The sequence below is a fragment of the Paramisgurnus dabryanus genome, chromosome 1 (assembly GCF_030506205.2).
Source record: "Paramisgurnus dabryanus chromosome 1, PD_genome_1.1, whole genome shotgun sequence".
Lineage (NCBI taxonomy): Eukaryota > Metazoa > Chordata > Actinopteri > Cypriniformes > Cobitidae > Paramisgurnus > Paramisgurnus dabryanus.
In genome coordinates this window covers 28,840,861-28,864,872 of record NC_133337.1, presented here as the reverse complement: position 1 = coordinate 28,864,872, position 24,012 = coordinate 28,840,861, and the positions used below count along the sequence as shown (strand labels likewise).

General features: G+C 38.9%; 1 protein-coding gene across 2 annotated transcripts; it reads left to right on the top strand.

Annotated features, from left to right (window-relative positions):
* The first annotated feature begins 689 nt into the window (after positions 1-689).
* On the top strand, positions 690-22,804 carry braf (B-Raf proto-oncogene, serine/threonine kinase). 2 transcript variants are annotated; one of them, XM_065289886.2, is made up of 20 exons: positions 690-880; positions 5,796-5,897; positions 6,092-6,355; positions 6,472-6,575; positions 6,750-6,852; positions 6,997-7,145; positions 7,548-7,667; positions 9,335-9,494; positions 9,692-9,731; positions 12,682-12,801; positions 13,310-13,443; positions 13,524-13,641; positions 13,721-13,805; positions 15,230-15,406; positions 16,014-16,060; positions 16,942-17,060; positions 17,237-17,368; positions 17,644-17,778; positions 20,034-20,187; positions 20,275-22,804. In XM_065289886.2, exons 1-20 carry the CDS (start codon positions 722-724, stop codon positions 20,295-20,297), a joined length of 2,445 nt encoding a protein of 814 aa, XP_065145958.1. In that variant the 5' UTR covers positions 690-721; the 3' UTR covers positions 20,298-22,804. The 2 variants fall into 2 exon arrangements, with proteins under 2 accessions (XP_065145958.1, XP_065145957.1); XM_065289885.2 differs by lacking the exon at positions 12,682-12,801.
* Positions 22,805-24,012: the final 1,208 nt, after the last annotated feature.

The window sequence follows — 24,012 nt, the reverse complement described above, 5'->3', positions numbered from 1 at the left end:
TTTTTAACCATAAAATAACCATCCCATAACTTTGCAGGTTAGTTATTTTTAAAATAACCTTAAAATAACTTCTACAGAACGTTCTCTAATGGTTATTTTTAACGTTAAACTAACCAAAAAATAACGTTCTGTTTTTGTAAAGAAAATTTTCCTGGCTAACCAAAATAACGTTCTGGAAACCAAAAATTGTTAGCGAGTAATGTAAAAAATAACTAGTAATGAGTTTAAGAATTGTGGCCCAAAAAATGCACAGACGATTGAATTAGTTAAGTAAAATATGTGAAAAAGCGATATAGTGACGTAAAAATGTTGTCTCTTAATTTTTTAACTTACATGAACTTATCACAAATAAAACATTGTTTATCCATCAGATTGAGTTCATATTCTAATGCCTACTACTATTGCAATAACATTGAATATACAGTTGGATGAAATCTGTCAATTTTAAATTATCAATACCATGCTAATGTTAATATTGTATTTACGTGTTGCTTGTAGAAACAGCTCTAGTCCACCCCATAAACGTTATTATAGAAATTAAAAGCTGTTTCTTTAAACTGGTAGAAAAAGTCAATTTTATCATTTGACTTTGTAATTTAATATTAGTGGACTGGTCTGCGTCCACTATCCCCGTTTAGGTTTGGTGAATCTGTCTCCCCCTCCCGTCTCGATCTCTGTTTCTTTCCTCTATTATTTTCCACTCAGTTTCTCGCGGTTTAAAATGGCGGCGTTGAGCAGCGCCGAGTCCCCACCGCCCGTCTTTAACGGAGACACCATGAACCGCGATCCGGAGCGGGACCCGGGACTGGACGAGCTGGGCGCGGGGCTCGAACCCGGCGGAGCAGTGATACCCGAATGTCAACAAGACATTCCCGAGGAGGTACAATGGGGGAGTCGGGGTTGAAGGAGAGCTCGGCTGTTGAGCGTAGATGGGCTGGATTGAGATCTTCAGGAAACACCGGCTGCGATACGGAGCATGGGGGTGCAAGGCATTGCAGGGGGGACAGATGATGCACAAAATGTGTATTCGAGGAAAATCTCTGTATATGCATATGCATTTTAAAAGGGTGCATTTCCGAATGACGCCATTTATAATTCTCCCATTGCAGTTCTGTGAGGCAATGTTTATCTGAAGGCCTGTCCGTGTTTCATTGCCTTTATTTCCCACTGCAGCAGGCCAGCTCGATAGCATGCACGCTATCTCACCTTGCATTGCATTTTATTTATGACTAACTTAAGATGGAGAAAACACGAGCATTGTTTTATCTCCTTTGTGACGCCAGCTGGCGCGAGCTGCTCGCCTGCGAATGCATTTAAATTTAAATCTGCAGTGATGTCATTGTGCCCGTGCATTGAACCCCGCGAAACCCCAGCATACAAATTCATGTTTTGTATGCATGCAAATTTTAATACAGTATTATATATATTATGTAGGTCGCTGTTCTCAGTTTGATGGTTCCCAGTCAGCTGTCAGTTTGCACAAATGACATCTGCTGCTATAAGAGGCCGTCTTTCATTCAGTTTACCGGCTGGTGTATCCCTGTGGGTACGTCATGCATCATTTGTTGCGTTTTAGGTGCAAGGTAGACCTGCACGATAAACCGAAATTACCGCGATACATCAACCGTGCACTTCGCGTGGTTTGATTTCCTTTAATGCTTCAAAAGATTGTGTATAGTCAAAGAGACTTAGACATTTTTGTGTTTGCGTGTGATAGAAAAAAATGAGTTCATTCATTTTTAAAAAATAGATTTCGTAAAGTTCAAACTGATTGTACAAACGTAGCACATCACATATTGCAATTAGAGCAGCACGGTATTGCGGAAAAAATACGGTGTGCGATTCTACTGTTGGGTGCTGTAGCGGTGTTTCTTGCAATATATCGATTTTCCCTTGATAAATGCTATTTTTTATTAGCTTTAAATTTTTTGTATATATGTAATTATCATACTGAAAGAAACAGGTAATACATAATCTTCTGATGTAATTAAATCTAATTCAAGCTAAAAAAAAAAAAACGTTGTGACGTGCCGTTCTTTTAAGGCACAAGATTGTCGCAGTCATTTTCCTTGCTCGTCTCAACTCCTGCCATGTTTATTTTCCACTTTCTGCTTTGAGCCGCTAGGTTCACCTTTGCGCCGTGGTCTAGCTGTATAACCGTGGGTTCACGCCAGCCGCGTTTGAGGTGTCAAAATCGCGTATAGTTTGCCGCTTGAACATTTTGAATGCATTTGCGCATCAAGAGCGAAGTAGATTTGCAGAAAAAGCAAGCATTTGACGCACATCAGAGGCGAAATCCGATTCTTGTGGGAGGGGCAAGTGCTATGCGGTAGTCTGTTTGCAAGATGGCTGATGTTGATCGTGCATTCATCGAGAGAGTTACCGGTTTGTATTTGGTAACCTTACTATAGAGGGAAAATAGCTTAAAAAACGGCGGGAATGCCGCGGGTCGATAAGCATCATGTGACTCAAAAGTGAAATGTGTATTTACAACTTACCAGGTTGCCCAATGTCCACACACGCGTCACTACTAAAGCAAGCTCCTGATTGGTTAACGCGACACGTTTTTCTGCCAAAGTTCAAATTTTTCAACTCGCTTTTTGCCGCGGCAACGCTCAATTCGCGCCATTTGCTCGAACGAGGCGGAATTGCGTCTACCGCGCTGCGCTAATCGCGTCATTCGCACCGCGAGACCTCCTCTTCACATTGACTTAACATTCAATTCACTCGCGCTTGACGCCTCTACTACTGCTGTTGTGAATGTAGCATAAGACCTACTTGAAGGGTATTTAGTAAGGCCCCTTCTGATTGGTCTAAATTGGACAATCTATGCAACACACAAAAGATAGACACATAAAATAAATTAAAGTTATCGCAACTCTGTGATATGGATATCGCAGCCCCCCCCCCGGTGTACTGTGTAACCCTAATAGGGACATTTAACCCGTTATTAATGCCGTGTTTTCTTCTATATTTACCAGGGTAATATCCACCATATCTTGTAAAGTAATAAAAGTTTACACTGTCAAGTCACAGTGGTGGTTAGTCAAGAAACAGGTTACCTATGCTGGTAGACTAGGTGGATTAAAGAGCAGGTCGTGTAAGTTAACATTATAAAGTGCTTTGTGGTAATTAGATTCATTTTACTGCTGGCTGCTGTAACAGGATTACACTTAACTGTAATGTACTGTACAGGACATGCTTACTTTTCTTTAAATTACTACTGTATAGATTTTGTTAATACTTTAAGTAAATTAAATTTGTTAAAAAAATAAAGCATGCTTTGATGGGTTTTGCAATGATTATATCTTTAATATTGGTCATGTAAAAGATTGAAACAATGCGAAATCAGTGATTGAAATCCAATTTGATGCTGCTAATCTCATCATTAGATTATGAGACTTGGATTTAAAGATATGGTCACATTTTATATTTAAATGTATATTTACTGTAGTATTTATCTATTTTAAAGTATTATATTTGCATAATGTTGGAAACATACAGGGTATTAGCACTGGTTTTGCATTAAAAGAGCGACTAGTAACCAATGTCTGTTTTAAAGAAGAGTCACAGTCAGCAATCTTCGTCTGTCAGGAGTTACTGGCAAAACTATTGAGAAAGTCAAAAGAGTTGCATCCTTGTCACAATTTCCTTTCAATCTGAGCACTTTAAAGCCATTTCTTGCAGTAATTTGACTAGTTGAGCCAGTTCATCTGCACCGTTTGTTAAAATCAAGTGGCAACATGACTCTTGAAATGCTGGGTTTTATTCACAGCTAAAGTTAGATGCACTTAAATATGCTATTTCAGGGAGGGTGTACAGTCATTTTCTTGACAGACTGCTGGAAAATCGTTTCTACAAACAGCTTTGGAGCTTGTCAAATTATGTTCACTTGGCTGGGAGTTTTTCCACTTAAATTTATTGCTGCATATTATGATGCTTCTTGTTTTGCTAGCCGAAATTGAAAAAAAGTTTATTGGCTATTTGGAACGAGTGCATCGCTTGCGTGTTTGCACAAACGAATGCTTGCAATTGAAACTTATTGCAAAATAGACTACAAGACACTCGGCATATGGGGGAATTTTGTGCCGTAGTTTGATGTCTACATTGTTGCACATGTAGATGCAATGGTTTAAAAATGTTTCCATTGTCTTGTAAATAGTGTTGCACAATAGCTTAAAGATAATGCAAAACAATGTTAACATTGAGATTACACACGTATTGAAAGTATTAGATAAAATCTAGCTGTTAAATGAAAGCTCTACAGGACGTTGTTACTTTGGTTTTTACATGTGCTGCTGTATTTTTATTGCTACAATGTTTGCAATTAAGGTTTTATTGTGTGCCGTTTATGTAGTATAACAAAACTAAAGACCTAATTTTAATCATAAATTGTAAATTGGCATTTTAAAACAGGCTGAAAATGCCAGGTGGATGCCAACTGTAGACGCTTGCCAGCTTTTTTCAGTTGATCACTTTGGTTGCTATGATAATTCTGCTTTTTTCAGTCGTTGAACGATGCGCAGGTTAGTTATGATATTTGTCCCGTCCCTTCTCCATTGTGCATGAACGGCCAAGTGAGAAGTGACATTGACGAGCTGAGCGTTTCACCCAAAGTTAAACATTTTTCAGCTCTCGAAGCTCATTGCTGAGCGCGGGAAAAACCGCAGAGTGCCGGCGGCGAGCGCGTAAAAACCGCAGAGTGCCGGCGGCGAGCGCGTAAAAACCGCAGAGTGCCGGCGGCGAGCGCGTAAAAACCGCAGAGTGCCGGCGGCGAGCGCGTAAAAACCGCAGAGTGCCGGCGGCGAGCGCGTAAAAACCGCAGAGTGCCGGCGGCGAGCGCGTAAAAACCGCAGAGTGCCGGCGGCGAGCGCGTAAAAACCGCAGAGTGCCGGCGGCGAGCGCGTAAAAACCGCAGAGTGCCGGCGGCGAGCGCGTAAAAACCGCAGAGTGCCGGCGGCGAGCGCGTAAAAACCGCAGAGTGCCAGCGGCGAGCGCGGACAAACCGCAGAGTGCCGGCGGCGAGCGCGGACAAACCGCAGAGTGCCGGCGGCGAGCGCGGACAAACCGCAGAGTGCCGGCGGCGAGCGCGGACAAACCGCAGAGTGCCGGCGGCGAGCGCGGACAAACCGCAGAGTGCCGGCGGCGAGCGCGGACAAACCGCAGAGTGCCGGCGGCGAGCGCGGACAAACCGCAGAGTGCCGGCGGCGAGCGCGGACAAACCGCAGAGTGCCGGCGGCGAGCGCGGACAAACCGCAGAGTGCCGGCGGCGGGAAAACATAACCCGCCAGCTGATGGCTTTTTTTAGCACTTCGTTTTCATTGGAAACAATTGAAAACATATGCCGGCATAAACGTTTTGGTGTGCACGCTACCTTAGAAAAAACCATTGCCAGGGTGTTCGTTGTCAGTTTTAATAGCTTGTGTTTTCAAGCTATTCAAGACAAGTGTTTGTGTGTTTTCAAAATTAGCCCAATGTGTGTGATGCCCATCTTCAATTAAGTTGTTAGGAGGCGTTCCTAATTCAAATGTACATATAAACAAACGAGTAACCATCCCCCGAAAGTCAAATTGAAGCTAATTGAAAATACGTGCAGTGTCACTTAATGCAATTTGAAGGGTAATGAATTGCCAGAATTGGAATGACACCGTTGCTAGTCGCTGGCGGTGTGCATGCAGCTTTAGCTGTAGGGACGTATAAAACTTAAATAGTCACCCAATCAAACAGAGGAATCATAAAAGGAAGAGTTTGGAAAACATCAGTTTACTAACTCCTAAATTATTTATATTTTGCAGATCTGGAACATCAAACAGATGATAAAGTTAACTCAAGAGCACATAGAAGCCCTTTTAGATAAGTTTGGTGGAGAGCACAACCCACCATCTATATACCTGGAGGTAAGTTGATGTAAGAAGAGCTGCTTACGGTTGCAATATACGGCAAATGTATATGCTTTCATCATGGTTTTGAATTGAAGAGATCTTATGAAGCCTTTAGTTTGAGTGTGAATGTGAAATCTCTCTCTTGTGTGTGCAATACCCGTAATACATATCTTTGTAAAGGTTTATGTGATCAATTTCTTGTGCCACAGGCCTACGAGGAGTACACTAGTAAGTTAGATGCATTACAACAACGGGAACAGCAGCTTTTGGAGGCCATTGGGAATGGTACAGACTTCTGCTCTTCACCGACCCCAAATCTGCTGGATGTTAAGGGGCAGGCTGCCCAGTTCACCCCGTCGGCCCCAAACACCCTCGCTGTCCTGCAGACTCCGACTGATGCCACACGAGGCAATCCTCGCTCGCCCCAGAAGCCCATCGTGAGGGTGTTTCTGCCCAATAAACAGAGGACGGTGGTGAGTTGAAGGACCTGGTGCTGTTTTCAGAGTCCTGAGAGTTAAAAGAGCCAAGAAATCAAATTGGCACTGATATAACCACATACACTTAAGCTTCATCTATTTGTATGTTTCAGGTCCCGGCTCGTTGTGGGATGACAGTGAGAGATTCATTAAGGAAGGCTCTGATGATGCGAGGTCTGATCCCAGAATGCTGTGCGGTCTATAGGATTCAGGATGGGTAATAACATGATGCACACACCATTAAATTGCTTACTTAAAAACTTTTAAAAAATCTGATTTACAATTTGGCTTTGTTTTTTGCTATCGTTCACACATCAGTACTAATATGGGCATTAATCTTCTGCATGTTGTTGTTGTTTTATATTTAATGTCACTGCTCTTCCCACATTAGGGAGAAGAAACCTATTGGCTGGGACACAGACATTTCCTGGTTGACGGGAGAAGAGCTCCATGTCGAAGTTTTAGAGAACGTGCCGCTCACGACCCATAATTTTGTGAGTATGACCACAAACTGAAGTCTAACGGTACCCAAAATTCACAGTGTCTCTTTTTTTTTGGGCGCTGTGTAATATCGTGCTTTGGGGACATTTGAGCCACAAAACACTTATTCTGACCATCATTCACGTCTTTATTCGCAGGTACGAAAGACCTTTTTTACGTTGGCCTTTTGTGACTTCTGTCGGAAGCTGCTGTTCCAGGGTTTCCGTTGCCAGACGTGCGGCTACAAGTTTCACCAGCGCTGCAGCACTGAGGTCCCGCTCATGTGTGTCAACTACGATCAGCTGGAGTGAGTGCTCATGGGAAGCTGGGTTCTCATAGGCTACACAAGGCTTTGCCACACACTTAGCAAACAAGGAAATTAAGTTTAGGGGCGGGAGAAAAACATGATACAGAATACAGACACAAAGTATCGATCTTTTATTGTATAAATTGCATGTGGGAATTTAACTTTTGGGTTGAATAATAAAGTGAGATGAACAAAAGATTTTTCTTTTAAAATACAACAGATGCTAACAAGTTTTTTTTTTCGTGGACATAGTTTGAAGTTGGAAAAGTGTTGCAGCAGTATTGTATCGTGATAATATCGTATTGTGATTCCTACCCCTACAATCTTTAAAATGTTTTGCCTATTGTGTCCAAATATAAATGGGTTAGTGATCATCATGCATTTGCTTCTTTTTCTTTTCAGTTTACTGCTGGCGTCAAAATTTCTGGTGCACCACCCTATTACCCAGGAGGAGGCGTCATCAGAAGGAACCACCCCATTGTCAGAGATTTACCCTTCGATTCCTCCATCCGAGTCCACTGGGTAAGACGCATTTCCACATCTGAACTAGGGATGCATAATGAATAATTGCGATTAATCTATAGCAAAATAAAATTGTTTGTTTACATCATGTATATGTGTGTGTGAACTGTGTATAATAATTATGTATATATAAATATGCACACATGCATGTATAATTTAAAGAAAAAATATATATTTTACGTATTAATATTTATATATAATATAAATTATACATAAATATGCAAATTTGTATATACACATGTAAACATTTCTTAAATATATACATGCATGTGTGTGCATTTATCTATACAAAGTTATTATACACAGTTCACACAAACATATATGATATTAATCGTTATGCATCCCTAATCTGAACACTTCATTCATGTTTAAGATTTAAAACCGGTTTGAGTTTTTTTTTTCAAATTTTGTGGATTTGAGGAATTTAATGCTAGGATGTTTAAATCCAGGATAGTAAAATACTAAATATAAGAGAATATAAAGAAAATATTCGGCCTAACTTCTTGGGTTAAGGATAGTTAACCCAAAAATGAATCCTCACATAATCTGAACCCATATGGAGATATTTTGAAGAATTTTGATGCTCTTTCTTCATACAATCAATCAATGACTGAGGCTGACATTTAGCATAACACCTTTCATTGGAAAAAAGGTCTGATACGGATTAAAAACAACCCTAGCAGACACATTTCTTGGGGTACGCTGTCCCTTTAAAGGCATAGTTCACCCACAAATGAAAATTTTGTCATCATTTAAATGTCTTTGTTCAGATGAACCCAAATGAAAATATTTTGAAGAAGGTTTGTAACAACAAAGACATTTATACAGGTTTGTTACGGTAGGGTTCCCACAGGTCCTTGAAATCCTTGAAAGTTTGTGAATCTGAGGAAAAAATTCAAGGCCCTGGGAAGTTGTTGAAAATATCCATACATAGATACAGGTCATTGAAAGTGCTTGAATCTATTTTATGCAAGAAGTTTTCTGGGAAAAAATCCATATTATTCCCTGTGTAGTGTAGGATAATATCATAAAATTCTATACTTTTTAAGCACACGTGCTAAACGGTTTGCTTTAAATGCTTTTATCTTCTGTAAGCGAATGTTGATTCATACCAAAATACTTTTTTGCATAGTTGTGTTTGACAAATGAAAACGTCTCCGGTTGCGTATGTAACTGTTGTTCCCTGAGAAGGGAATGAGACGCTGCGTCTCCCTTGCCATACTTCCTGCGTCCCTATAAAGCCGTCTTTGGCAATATTTCAGATAGAGATGTACTTCCTGGTTCCTGCTGTGTCACACTGTTTTTGTCATTACGCCTCACCATTGGTTGAATTTGATGTACACATTCAGACACACTTACCCCTGGAGGCGTCCCCAAAGTGTCACTGCAGTGACGCAGCGCGAGTTCCCTCGAAAGGGAACTGTAACAATGCATCTTAAAAGGTAACACGATGTAACCTTGCTCTCACTTGAAATGTGTCCCCACATTTAGTCCTTGAATTTGAGGGTATTGGACCTGGAAAGTCCTTTAAAGGTCCTTGAATTTGAAGTTAATTAAGGTGTGGGAACCCTTTTGGGGTACACTGTCTCTTTAAGTGCATCAGTGGCTGCGTTCAGTTTTACGTTTCATGAAAGTTGATTGTGGTCTTTTGCCTATGTTTCCTCCAGGTCTCTGTGCCATCCTACTTTGTCCCCGTCTAAATCCATCCCTATCCCGCAGTCCTTCAGACAGGGAGAAGAGGATCACCGCAACCAGTTTGGTCAAAGGGATCGCTCTTCTTCGGCTCCTAACGTCCACATCAACACCATCGAACCGGTCAACATTGATGTAAGAACCGGATAGTAACAAACAGTTATTGTTCAACAAAAATACAGGAAAATTCAGGATGGACCTTGTTGACATTGAATCAATCATTTTACAGACTTCCCATTTGTTATCATTCCCAAACTGTTATAAGGTTTACAGCTATCTTTTTTTGGAGGTACAGATGAAAATAGATGTTAATCTCTGATCTTCGGTTTTAGGATTTGATCCGTGATCAAGGCTTACAGAGGTCGGATGGAGGTAAGGATTCTCGCACACAGAAAACTTGCACAGCGTTCCCATCATCCCATGTCTATGTGCTTTCTCTGTGTCATTGACCTGAGTAGGTTGGCACACACATTTCATTTTATTCTGTTTGTTAGTAAAACTGATTTTTATCTCCATTGTCTGCTTTGTGAATTGCTTCTCTTTTCTTTATTAATACTGGCGTAAATTTCTAATCGGTGCTCTCAAACACCTACCCCTGTACTTTTGTTTGAGTTCTTGTCCCAAAATATTACAGCTCAGTTTATTGGCATAGACCTTTCTTCTGTGGAGCACAAAAAAGAAAGGTGTGTCAAGTGTGCTCTTTTCCATAGTTTCCATCTATTCAAGTAAAAAGTTGCTAGCAAAGCAAAAAATTAATTTGTGCACTATGTGTTTAGTAACTCATAGCTTTGTTTGAGGAACACACTGTTTGAAAATCTGTCAGGTTAACACCCTTACAAAACATTACAACTATGTAAGCTTAGCTAACATGAACTAATGCTACGTGCACACCGCCAGCAACTTTGTCGTTAGGAGGTTCCTAATACTGGTTGTCAGAGTAATCGTCCTTTCTGTAACTAACAAACTAAAGGGCGATTTATAGTCGTGCGTAGGTGCTACGCCGTAGCTACGGCGTAGGCTATCCGTAGCCTGTGCGTAGCTCTGCGTAGCCTGACGCGCACCTCACAAAATTCCTAACAGCGCGTCGGCTCTACGCGGACCGCAAGCTCTGTGATTGGTCCACCAGAACCCCTCCCGTCAGGTAAAAAAACTGCGTCATAGGTATTTCCGGTTGAGACGGTGAAAACAAAGATGAGCCAAGTTGAGGAGTGATTTAACTCAAACTGCAACATAAGTCGCTGTTTATTTACTTCCATCATTGCTGGTCTTCTCAAATTATACACAACAAGTTGCTATTTCTTCTTCGTTTGTGGGTTAACTTGCTTAGCTTCTTCTTCTCTGACGACTTCTGCTGCTACTGTGGTTACACGCGTGATTACTGCCAACCAGCGGTTTCGCGTGTGTTTGCACGTCGACAAGGACGGCGACGCACAAGTATAAATGAAAACCGACGCGGAACCTACGCCGTCGCTGCTACGCCGTAGGACCTACGCACGACTATAAATCGCCCTTAACTCCACTGCTTTATCTCATTGGTAGCCCCTCCTGAAAGTCGCTCGTAATTTGCATAAAGTTAAACTTTTCTCAACTTTGTTGCATAGCTGGACCGCCCACTTTCTGTCGTTAACGATCTCTGTAACTCGTGTCGGCAGAGGTCGCAAAGCCCCTATTAAAATGAACAAAGTTGCGTCGCTCTGCCGCTGCTAGCATTGCCTTATTAGAGAGGATCGATATTGATGGGATCACTTCGCACTTTAGGATCACAAGTGAATTTTAAAGGCTCACACATTTGAAACTGCAGTGCAGGAGCTTATAATAAACAACTTTATTAGTCATTTGTGTGGACGTTAATTGTTATAGTTAAACAGTTACTGATGTGAACAGGCCTTAAATGGACACTCCACTTTCAATTTCCAGCTCGCCTAGAGTTAAACATTTGATTTTTACCGTTTTGGAATCCATTCGGCTGATCTCCGGGTCTGGCGGTACCACTTTTAGCATAGCTTAGCATAATGCATTAAATCTGATTAGACCATTAACATCGCGCTTAAAAATAACCAAAGAGTTTTGATAGTTTTCCTATTTAAAACTTGACTTTAATGTGATTATATCGTGTACTAAGACCAACAGAAAATTACACGTTTTTAAAATGAATTTTTTTTCAGGCAGATATGGTTAGGAACTATACTCTTATTCTGGTGTAATAATCAGGGACTTTGCTGCCGTAACATGGCTGCAGCAGGCGTAGTGATATTACGCACTGCCGAAAATAGTCCCCTTGGTTACTTTAGCAGGGACTATTTTCAGGCGCGTAATATCATTGCGCCTGCTGCAGCCATGTTACAGCAGCAAAGTCCTTGATTATTAGGCCAGTTTAAGAGTATAGTTCCATATCTGCCTAAAAATCGCAACTTTACATTTTTCGTCAGCCTTAGTACACGATGTAACTACAAAAGAAACAAGTTATAAATAAGAAACATATCGAAACTATATGGTTATTTTTTAGCACGATGCTAATGGTCTAATCAGATTCAATGGATTATGCTAAGCTATGCTAAAAGTTTACCGCCAGACTCGGAGATCAGATGAATGGATTACAAAACTGTAAAAATCAAATGTTTAACTCTAAGGAAGCTGGAAAATTTGCATATTTTTTAAAAAGTGGAGTGTCCCTTTAAAGTCGCCATCACATTAAAATCAAAAAAGTGTTTTTTTTTTAATTAAATATCCATGTTTTTATAAAATTAATTAATTTTTTAAAATTAATGTGCCCTAATAATATTTAAAGAGCACCTATTTCGTTGCTAAAAAACTTATTTAGTATAATAAAATGTGTTTGCGTGGTTTATGGTAAAAAAAAAACAAATTTTTTCCACATATCGTACATTATTGTTGCTCCAGATATCCCTGCCTTCGTCAAACGCTCTGATTTGTTACAAAGCTCATCGATCTGAAAATTGTTGGTCCTCCATTTGGCCAGCTTACCAGTACCTTGTGATTGGCCTGAATACCTCTGACGCTCCTTACCATGTTTGAAAGATTAGCTCGCAATACTGACAGGAGTTTATATCGTCTTTACTACCTTATCAATGAGCCGAATCTGATCCAGAAAATGCAGATTTTTAAGATACTAAAGGCAATGGTTCGATGTTATCTGCCTAACATCTTAATTGTGCTCCACGGATGAAAGTAAAGAAATGGGTTTGTAATGATACGAAAGTAAGTAAAGAATATGCAAGCGTTACCATTGGTAATGGGTGACAAGAAGTGCGCCTGAGCTTCGGGGGCCAGTGAATCCGTATCTGTCTCTTTCCCCCTACAGCCCCCATGCAACACCCAGCCCGATGCTTGAGGAAGAACCGAACACGGACCTCAAGCCCCCTTCTGCCCTCCCACCCCAATGACAATGTGTTTGATTTTGAGCCAGAGCCTGTGTTCAGAGGTAGCTAGGCCTTCGTGTGATGCTGTGTCCAACGTCGTGTCTCTTGTCTGTCTGTCTGACACCTTGTGTGTTTCGTTGGCGTATTTCATTCCTCTTTTTGAGTTCTCACACGCTTTTCACACAGATTTTTTTCACACAAAGGCTTCAGTTACTTCTTCTGGTTAACACTAAAAACACTTATGGGGAAAACTGACATGTGTCACTTGCAAAGGGATGGGTCTGGTTTTGGCATACTTTGTGTTTCTGTACCTTACAGATTTGTTTTTCCCTGGGTTAATATTATGCTGTTGGTTCCCCATTGCTTACCGATAGGATTCATATAGATGAAAACTTTGGGAAAGAAATGGGATCTGAATTTGGGATGTTATACTTCAACACACCCTACCCTACCTTAGGTTGTGATGTGACACTTTCCTCTTCCTTTACCCCTTGTGACCCTTATAATCATTTCTCTCAGCTCCATGTTTCGCTCATAATTTGGTCATTTCTCAACCTCTTATAATGGCAGGCTCCACGACGGGCCTTTCGGCCACACCTCCCGCCTCCCTACCCGGTTCCCTGACCAATATGAAGGTGTCAAAGTCGCCGTGCCAACCGAGAGAGCGGAAGCCGTCGTCTTCGTCAGAGGACCGCAATAAAATGGTAGGTTTGATCTTTGGAGGTAATAGAGTAAGATTGCTTTTTGCGCAGGATTTATGTTGTGCTTACGTTTCGCTTTGTAGAAAACCCTGGGTCGACGGGACTCGAGCGATGACTGGGAGATCCCAGAGGGTCAGATCACGTTGGGCCAGCGAATAGGATCTGGTTCCTTTGGAACGGTCTATAAGGGGAAGTGGCACGGTGGGTACTGTGCAATACAGATTTGGCCGAATGTACAGAAAAGTGACCATGGTGTAAACTGTGTTTCTCTTCCTCAAAGGTGACGTAGCCGTCAAGATGTTGAATGTCACAGCCCCCACTCCACAACAACTGCAGGCCTTTAAGAATGAAGTGGGTGTCCTCAGGTACGATAAGACTACAACTTAATGTTAAATGTTATTTAATCGAACATAGCACAAAAGGTCATGGGTTCGAACCCAGGGAATATACGCTCATCTAAAGGATTATTAGGAACACCTGTGCAATTATCTAATAAACCAATCACATGGCAGTTGATTCAATGCATTTAGGGGTGTGGTCCTGGTCAAGACAATCTCCTGAACTCCAAACTGAATGTCAGAATGAGAAAGAAAGGTGATTTAAGCAATTTTGGGCGTGGCATGGTTGTTTGTGCCAAATGGGTCGGTCTGAGTATTTTACAAACTGCTCAGTTACTAGGATTTTCACGCACAACCATTTCTAGGGTTTAAAAAGAATGGTGTGAAAAGGGAAAAACATCTAGTATGCGGCAGTCCTGTGGGGGAAAATGCCTTGTTGATGCTAGAGGTCAGAGGAGAATGGGCCGACTGATTCAAGATGATAGAAGAGCAACTTTGACTGAAATAACCACTCGTTACAACCGAGGTATGCAGCAAAGCATTTGTGAAGCCACAACACGCACATCCTTGAGGCGGATGGGCTACAACAGCAGAAGACCCCACCGGGTACCACTCATCTCCATCCATTTGGAAACAGAGGCTACAATTTGCACAAGCTCACCAAAATTGCACAGTTGAAGACTGGAAAAATGTTGCCTGGTCTGATGAGTCTCGATTTCTGTTCAGACATTCAGATGGTAGAGTCAGAATGAGAACATGGATCACATGCCTTGTTACGACTGTGCAGGCTGCTGCTGGTGGTGTAATGGTGTGGGGGATGTTCTCTAGGCCCCTTAGTGCCAATTGGGCATCATTTAAATGCCACAGCCTACCTGAGCATTGTTTCTGACCATGTCCATCCTTTATGACCACCATGTACCCATCCTCTGATGGTTACTTCCAGCAGGATAATGCACCATGTCACAAAGCTCGAATCATTTCAAATTGGTTTTTTGAACATGACAATGAGTTCACTGTTCACGGTCACCAGATCTCAACCCAATAGAGCATCTTTGGGATGTGGTGAAACGGGAGCTTCGTGCCCTGGATGTGCATCCCACAAATCTCCATCAACTGCAAGATGCTATCCTATCAATATGGGCCAACATTTCTAAAGAATGCTTTCAGCACCTTGTTGAATCAATGCCACGTAGAATTAAGGCAGTTCTGAAGGCGAAAGGGGGTCAAACACAATATAGTATGGTGTTCCTAATAATCCTTTAGGTGAGTGTATAAGCTGCACTAAAAGTCACTTATGATAAAAGCGTCTGCCAAATGCATAAATATAAATTTAATAAATGCATGTTATTCCCATACCATATTAGTAGTTAAACCACTGTTATTTGCAATTATATATTGTAAGGATATTCAAATGTTTTCAGAATTCAAAAAAACATCTTTTCTTTTTGCAGGAAAACCCGTCATGTGAATATTTTGCTCTTTATGGGCTACACCACCAAACCCCAGCTAGCTATCGTTACGCAGTGGTGCGAAGGTTCGAGTCTCTATCACCACCTGCACATCATCGAGACCAAGTTTGAGATGATTAAACTAATCGACATCGCCCGGCAAACGGCTCAGGGCATGGAGTGAGTCACCGGATCTGAACCATACACCAAAACTCAATTTTTTATTTATATAAATGTGATATAATGAGATAAATGCATACTATAGCAATCTAATGTTTAGGAAAAATCTGTTAAATCTGTTCACACAAAAATGAAAATTCTGTAATCATTTTCTCATCATCATGTTGTTGTAAACCTGTATTAATTTCTTTTTTTCTGATAAACACAAAAGATATTTTGATAAATTATGGTAAGCACACAGCTGATTGTAACCATTGACTTCCATAGTAGGAAAAACAAATATTATGGAAGTATTGTGATGAACACTAAAGAAGATACTTTGATAAATGATGGTGAGCACTGTGACGGTACCCATTGAGTTCCATCGTATTTGTTTTCCTACTATGGAAGTCAATGGTTATCATTGGCTATTTATTAAAATATCTTCTTTAGTGTTCATCAGAAAAAAATTCATACAGGTTTAAAACAACATGAGGATGAGAAAATAATGACCAATTTTTTTTTTTTTTTGGGTGAACTATCCCTTTAAGCAGCTGGAAAACTGAAGACAAAGTGGGTTAAGATATTAAAGATGAATTAATTAATCTATTTGAATTATTATCCACAGCTATCTGCACGCTAAATCCATCATCCATAGAGATCTGAAGAGCAACAGTATCCTTTGTAAAATTAATGACTGGATTGTAGTTTTAGGGGACGTTTCCACAACACCGATTTCAATTTCAAACGGGAATGTTTTTATGCGGTTTGGCTGTTTACTTAAACAACAATGCGGTTTTGGGGTCCAGAAAACGCAAACTTTTGATGGTGGGTTTCAAAGTGCAAGTTCTTGATAACAACGCTTTTGACGTGTCTGTGTAAACTACGTAAACATGAATCTGTGATAACGTTTACTTCATGTGCATACTCTACATGCGCGCCGGTAAATAAAAAACAACAATGGCTAGGGTGACCATACGTGCCATTTTTCCTGGCCAGGATTTTGGGTGCATCCTCCGGAAGTCGCATTTGTCGACCGCATACGCCATCGAAGTTCTCACGTTTTAGTTAAAAATATTTTAAAATTCACATTTCTTTTTCTTCAGACAAACATAATGGTTGCCTTTCTGAAACAGTACCTGGAATAATAAACCTTGACTACATATGCAGTCGACAAAAGTAATTTCCGGAGGACCCACCCGAAATCCTGGCAAGGTCGTGTTTGGGATTTTTTTTATTATGAGTTTATTAACACATCTTCGACAAAGTTAAGTCACTTTTAGTAATAAATCTACCTCATCACCCGTCTAAAAAAAACTGCTCAATGTTTTCCCCAACTTTGCTTTTTGTTGCAGAAAATGTGTATGTGCACAGGCTCGTAGTGTTACTTTATAAGGTAACATCGCCATCTTCTGGCCTGCATATGTAATACAGCAGATTTAGACATCTGTGAAATAACATTTTAATGCTCAAATGGCAGCAGGATTTAAAGCATGCAGGTCCGAACATTGCCATCTATGTATATAAGTTGAATATAAGCCTTAACACCTACCCAGATATCTTCTTACACGAGGATCTAACGGTAAAGATCGGTGATTTCGGTCTGGCTACGGTGAAGTCTCGCTGGAGTGGCTCACACCAGTTTGAGCAGCTGTCTGGTTCAATCTTATGGATGGTAAGTATCGGTCCCTACCTGTATGTTTATCTGTGCTTGGCCTTCGTATCATACATGATGAATTGATTTGTGCTTAATTGTTATAAAGCTGGTAATGAAAAGATTGTAGGTTCAAATCCCACCAAAGACGTTGACAGTACAAAAGTAAGTAATACTTCATGTTAACTGTATTCCAGGCACCAGAAGTCATCAGACTGCAGGATAAAAATCCTTATAGTTTCCAGTCGGACGTCTATGCGTTTGGCATTGTGCTTTATGAGCTCATGTCAGGGGCTCTGCCTTATTCCAACATCAACAACAGAGACCAGGTGAGCCATTCATCTTCTTCCTGTCCAGCATTCAACATTCTTAGTTTATGGTTTCAGACTAGTCCTGTCGGATGTTAAATAGGTTAAAATGCACAACCAATTTTTTGTTTGTTTTAGATGTTTTCTACATACAAACATGAAATTGCATGTCTAAGCTAAAGCAAATTTACTGTTTTCTACATAAAATTATCTTGCGTAATATTGTGAAAATATAACCTTTATATCTTTAATATTGACTGAGTAAGGTCAAAGATTGACTGTCTTTTCCAATTCAGATTATTTTCATGGTTGGCCGAGGTTACCTTGCTCCTGACCTGAGTAAAGTACGCAGTAATTGTCCCAAAGCTATGAAGAGACTTATGGCAGATTGTTTGAAGAAGAAGCGAGAGGAGAGACCTCTTTTCCCTCAGGTAAACGGCTATCAGACTTATGATCTCTCTATAGTAGAGTAAACTGGCAATGCCATCTTTTATGGGCATGTAGTTTTGTAGAGGTATCACCACAAGATGGAGCCAGAGTGTTTTCAGAAGGATGTTTTCTGATGTTTTACTGTCAAAATCCAATGGCATGATGTTATTGGACTACACAGTTTTTTTTTTAATACAAATAGACATTGTTTACGTGTGATATATTTGCAAAAACTTATCTTTAATTACTTTTCAATAAGTATTGTTATCTTGCTTTAAATTTAAATATATTAGATTCGGTAAAGAAAGAATTATGTTTGATTTTCTTTATTACTTTGCATTTGCAATAAAGATGAACCCCTGTTGCTGGCATGGCATTAAAAATAAATAATAATAATTAGGCTTTCACCGATACAAAATGTATGTGCCAATAACAATTTTCAATTACTTAGAATGACATATACCAATAGATACAGACAGTTTTGTGTTGTGTTGTGAAATGAAATCCTAAAAGTGCAGAGCGTACAAATTGTCATTGTGGCATTTCTACACAAATTACACCGATTAAGATTTCCACCCAAATAATTGTGATTATGATTTCTACCAAAATATTTGCGATTGTGATTTCTAACAAATAACAGCGACCATGATTTCTACAAATAAATAAGTAAATAAATGAATGAATAAAAAAATTGTGATTATGATTTCTAGGGCTGTGCAAAAAAAAAAAAATCGATTTGTCGATTAATCGTTTTTTTTTTAAACATGGTCGATTAAAAATCGATTCTCAAAGAGCAGAATCGATTTTTTTCATATTTATTTCTGCAAACATTGAACGGAGGTATGGAAGCATTTTAGATTTCGCAAGCAAGACGTGTTGTGACTTTAAATTTCTTTTTATTAATTACCCACTTGTAAACTGCTGTTCACTGTGCTTTTTTATTAATATAGTATGTGTATTAAATCTATATTCATTGAGTTGAATCGAGAATCGAGTATAAAAACCTACCTGAGAACCGGAATTGAAAATTTAACCGAGAATCGGAATTGAATCGATTTGATAGCTTGTGAATCGAAATCGAATCGATCTGGAACATCTGAATCGATACCCAGCCCTAATGATTTCTAACAAAATAACTCAGATTATTATTTCTGCCCATATAACCGCAATTATTATTATTATTATTATTTATAGCAAAATAATTATGTTTATGATTTCTACCCAAAACAACCGTGATTATGATTTCTACCAAAATATTTGCTATTGTGATTTCTAACAAATAACCGCGACCATGATTTCTACAAATAAATAAGTAAATAATAAATGAATGAATTAAAAAAAATTATTATGATTTCTAACCAAATAACTGTGATTATTATTTCTGCCCAAATAACCGCTATTATTATTATTATTATTATTATTTATACCAAAATAATCGTGTTTAAGATTTCTCCCCAAATAACCGTGGCTATAATTTCTCCACAAATAACCACGATTATGATTTCTAACAAAATTATCATGTTTGCGACTTGCAAACAAGATAATCCTGATTATGATTTCAGCCCAAATAACCGCGATTACGTTTTTTTTTTACACAAATAACCGTGATTATAATTTCAACAAAATTACCATTTTATGATTTCTCCCAAAATAACTGTGATTTCAAACCAAATAACCAAGATTATGATTTCTACCCAAATTACCGCGACTATGATCGCTACCCAAATAACCGTGATTTTTATTTCTACCAAAATAATTGTGATTATGATTATGATTTTGCCCATAATTGAGCAGCCCTAACTTCAATTCAGTCAAGACGTATCTTAAATTCTAGAATTTCTTTTTATTTATTCCTGGAAACATGAAATGAAATTCAGGGTTTTTGAAGGGTTAAATTAAGATATGCACCATGTATCTGCAAATAATCGGTATTGGTCGATAAAAAAAATTCACACTATCGGCCAATAGTTTAAAAACACCAAAGTCATGGCCATTGGTCTTGTCAATCAAAACAGGAAAATGCAATGAATTTGAGTTCTGTGTATAGAAAATGTGAAGAAACATCAGTAGTTTAATGCTCAATATTATTGGTCATTATATGAATAAATAACGTTAAGAAAATGTAATCTTGAGAATTTAGTTCATGCAAGTTAATATAACCACCAAACTATCGATATCGGCAGATATTGGAGGGAAAATGTTTAAGTAGTTAAATTTGACATTGTTCACATTGTAATTCATTGTTGCTTTACGCCAGATCCTTGCCTCCATCGAGTTACTGGCACGCTCTCTGCCTAAAATCCATCGTAGCGCCTCTGAACCGTCCCTCAACCGCGCTGGCTTCCAGACAGAAGACTTTAGCCTGTACGCCTGCGCTTCCCCTAAGACGCCCATTCAAGCTGGTGGCTATGGCAAGTACACGTGCACTCAAATATTATTTGGCTATTTTAAAATTTGGAAATAAATAATGCAAATGTCTTATTTTGTGTTTTCTTTAGGTGAATTTTCAGCGTTTAAATAGTGCTGCACATGCTACGACTCCATCCCTTGTCACTTTTTAAGACGTCTTGTGTTCTGCTGTGGGTTGAGTTATAACACAGAAAAGGACTCGTTACAAAGAATCTGCTGGTTATCTTCCTCTTTACCCGAAGAGCTACGGCTTCGATGGAATTGCTTTAAAATGAAAAGATCTCATTGCTGGTTTCACAAAAATGTCATTAATAAAAACAAAAAATAGGACGTCTCAATAATGCAACATAAAATAAACACGACCGGCGTCGTGAGAGAAAGAAATGCGGTAGCTGAAAAGAAAGAGGCAAATAAAGCCAATCATAAGGAAGAACGACAAGCGTGTTTAATATGGATCAGTGGGCGTAAGCCCCGCCTTTGCTCCACCCCTGGATGAGACAGACCATAAAACCGGTCCATAAAACACCTAATGATGGAAAATCGTCATTTTATGTCAACATTTCTCATTGGATAGAGACGGATCACAGCCATTCGTGGATATCAGGAGACAACTTGAATGATATTTCTTTTGAAATGAGATTCTTTGCCGTTTTTCCCTTCTTGGGTTGTAAGTTGCAGACAGATCCACCCAGTATTTTCCTTTTTGTAGTTTGTGAGCACAGGTAAATGAAGCAACCGATAAGTCACAGATCTCCTAAATATTCAGAAATATCCTATAGAGATTTGATTCAACAAATACCATCGAGCTGGGTGGGTCACATACTTTATATATTAAACAAATATTTTATATTTTATTTTGGTTTGCACACAAACTAAATGTACATGTCTGAAGTTATCCGTTACAGCTATCGAAAGTCATTATCTGTGGTTGCTTGTAGAAAAACCCCACGGTATAAAGCAAACACAAAAGCCTTGTTATGTATTCCTTAAGTTTACGCTTAAGTGTTGTCATAAGAAGTCGATCATCAATGTTTATTTTTTTTTAGATATCCGAGTCATGTGAAATCCCTTCCAGTCCATCGCTGGCGTTCATTCCAACATATTTGTTTTTTTTATTGTTGTCAAATAGTCTTGTGTTATAGACAGGCAGGCCTGCAATGTTACATTAATTTATATTGCTTTAATTTTATTACTGTTTGTTTGGTGACTCTTAGAGATGTGTGTGTATATATACACATTTAAATATATATATATATATATTTCTCTCACTCATTCTGTGATTGCTGAAATGGACATTGAGCAAAAATGTAAAAATGACTGATGCAGAAAAGCAATTTGCCTTTTTAAAGACTAATATATTTTGTCATATTACGAGGTGACAGCGTGGTTAAAGGACGGTTAAAGAAATGAAGGCAGGTAGGGCCATGGGACACTAAAAAAACCAAAGCTTAATCCAACATCCCCGCAGCATCCATGTCCATTGCTGGCAAACGGTTATCTGGATTTTTAGCCCTTAAACGCAGATCATCTCCAGCAAGTTTTTCACGGTCCAAAGACTTGTGTCAACCCTCTTTCATAGCTTTGGGCTTTGGTGACTTCAGCACTGTGTAGCCCTCATTCACGTGGACACTGTGGAGGGTGTAAAGGCCCTCGTGTCGGATGCTTTTTTCGTTGATCACAGCCTCCTTTATCTTCTACGAAACTACAGACTGCTGTTTCTTGCTGTTTGCTGAAACTACGACTCCACGAAATGCTTAATATTGCACCGATGACTGAGGCTCTGTACTTGATCTGACCCGTGCTCGGACAAGCGCCCATCTCCTTGCTTCTGTTGAGAAGGACTGAATTATTTATTTTCTTTTTTCTTTATGATTATTTTTATAAAGAATGTCAAGACTTGTCTTAAGAAGCGATGCAAATCTGTACCAGACTGATGGCACCCTAGCGGATGCGTTGTTTCTGTTTAGACTTGAATGGGCCCGGTGTTTTGTGGGATGACCTAAAACCTGGGTTGCCTATAAAGATGGTATAGAGGTGTATTTTAAGAGTGCTGTATTTATTTTCTATGGGAATGTTACTGAAGAATTTTTGCTTTTTTCTTATTGAGATACTTGGTGACTTACCTAACTTTCAGATATTTATATGGAGGAAAATGAGTTGAAGGTGATGCCAATATCCTCTTAACTCATTTTCCCCTGGATGTTTTGATTTTCATTGATGGTTTGTACCTATTTTTATTTGTTTGCTTTTTTTAAGCCCTTCGCCCGTTCCATACCAGATATCCATATCACATTCCTTTCTGTTGCCTTGCCTGCACTTTAAACCCCAGTGCAAGATCATTCAATCATACAGATGTTTGGGAGACTCTTTTCACCTGTAAATAGCTGTACAAAGAAAGCACTGTGCGTTTGCTAGGAGGCATGGAGATATAAAAAAATATTGAAATGACTTAAAATGTTTCAACTCAACGGTTAAGAAAAGACATTTTGATAGATGAAATTCTGAGAAAATATTACTGTGTACAAATATTTAAGACTGTATTATATAAGATGAAAAAGAGCTTAATGTATTTGTTGTGAATATGAAAAACTGATATATTAAAGAAGTGCATGAAAACTGTCTAACACTTTTTGCGTTTTTATTTTGAGCATATTTAACACGAAACATTGGGTAACACGCATAGACAATGTTTTCTGATTAAATGTTTAGGATGACCTTTCCTTGGTTCCATTTTTGCCCTGCCCCTCCAAATCCTCAGATGGTAGGGATGCATAACGAATAATCGTGAATTAATTTATAGCAGAATAAAAGTTTTTGTTTACATCATACATGTGTGTGAACTGTGTATAATAACTTTGTATAGATAAATGCACACACATGCATGTATATATTTAAGAAATGTTTACATGTATGTATACATTTGTATATTTATGTATACTTTATATCAGTGGTTCTCAAACTGGGGTCCCAGGGGGGCCGCAGTTTTATGACATTTTATAAAATACATTAATTTATCATGAATTCTGTGAAATTAATCCTAAAAAAATAAGGCAACACTACTTTGTATAATTTAATGTTTTGTTTAATTCAAATGTGAAGTTTTAGAACTGTTTTTTGTCATAAAAAATTTTTTGGGGGGCCGCGAAGGAATGCACCGTACACAAAGGGGACCGCACACTGAAAAAGTTTGAGAACCACTGCTTTATATTATATATAAATACTTAATATATAAATATATATTTTTACTTAAAATTATACATGCATGTGTGCGTATTTATATATACATAATTATTATACACATGTATGATGTAAACAAAAACTTTTATTCTGCTATAGATTCATCGCGATAATCGTTATGCATCCCTAGCTCAGATGAAATGCTTTGCCATTTTACATGGGTTAATTTACTTAACCAGCTAGAAAACATAGTTAAGTGACAAGAAAATTTTAAAGATTATATCTGGAAATTATTGCATTTATGCATTTGTTTCTATTACAAGGTATACATTTTTTATCAGTGTTCCCTGGGTTTAAACTCGTTGCACTGATAACACCCTGAGCTATACAGAAACAGCAACTATTGCAACACCAATCCCTGTTGCAACATATGGGTGCGTAACAATTACCATATAATACAATAAAGTTATTATATTCATCATTTATTTGTTTTTTAATGTCTGATATAGTCATCAATCATAAAATAACATGATATTGAACTGCATATGAGTGCAATATAAGCATTCAGGTGCTATTCCTTTCATAGTGGAAGCAAAATGTGATTTTGATCCAAAATGTGATCCTGCATATCTGTCACAGACCAAAAATGT

Excerpts from the sequence above, each read along its gene's own strand:
- braf (XM_065289886.2), top strand. The coding sequence starts at position 722 with ATGGCGGCGTTGAGCAGCGCCGAGTCCCCACCGCCCGTCTTTAACGGA. Across the intron at positions 7,668-9,334 it reads CCTCCATCCGAGTCCACTGG|GTCTCTGTGCCATCCTACTT; the intron begins GTAAGACGCATT and ends TGTTTCCTCCAG. Across the intron at positions 15,407-16,013 it reads CAAACGGCTCAGGGCATGGA|CTATCTGCACGCTAAATCCA; the intron begins GTGAGTCACCGG and ends TATTATCCACAG.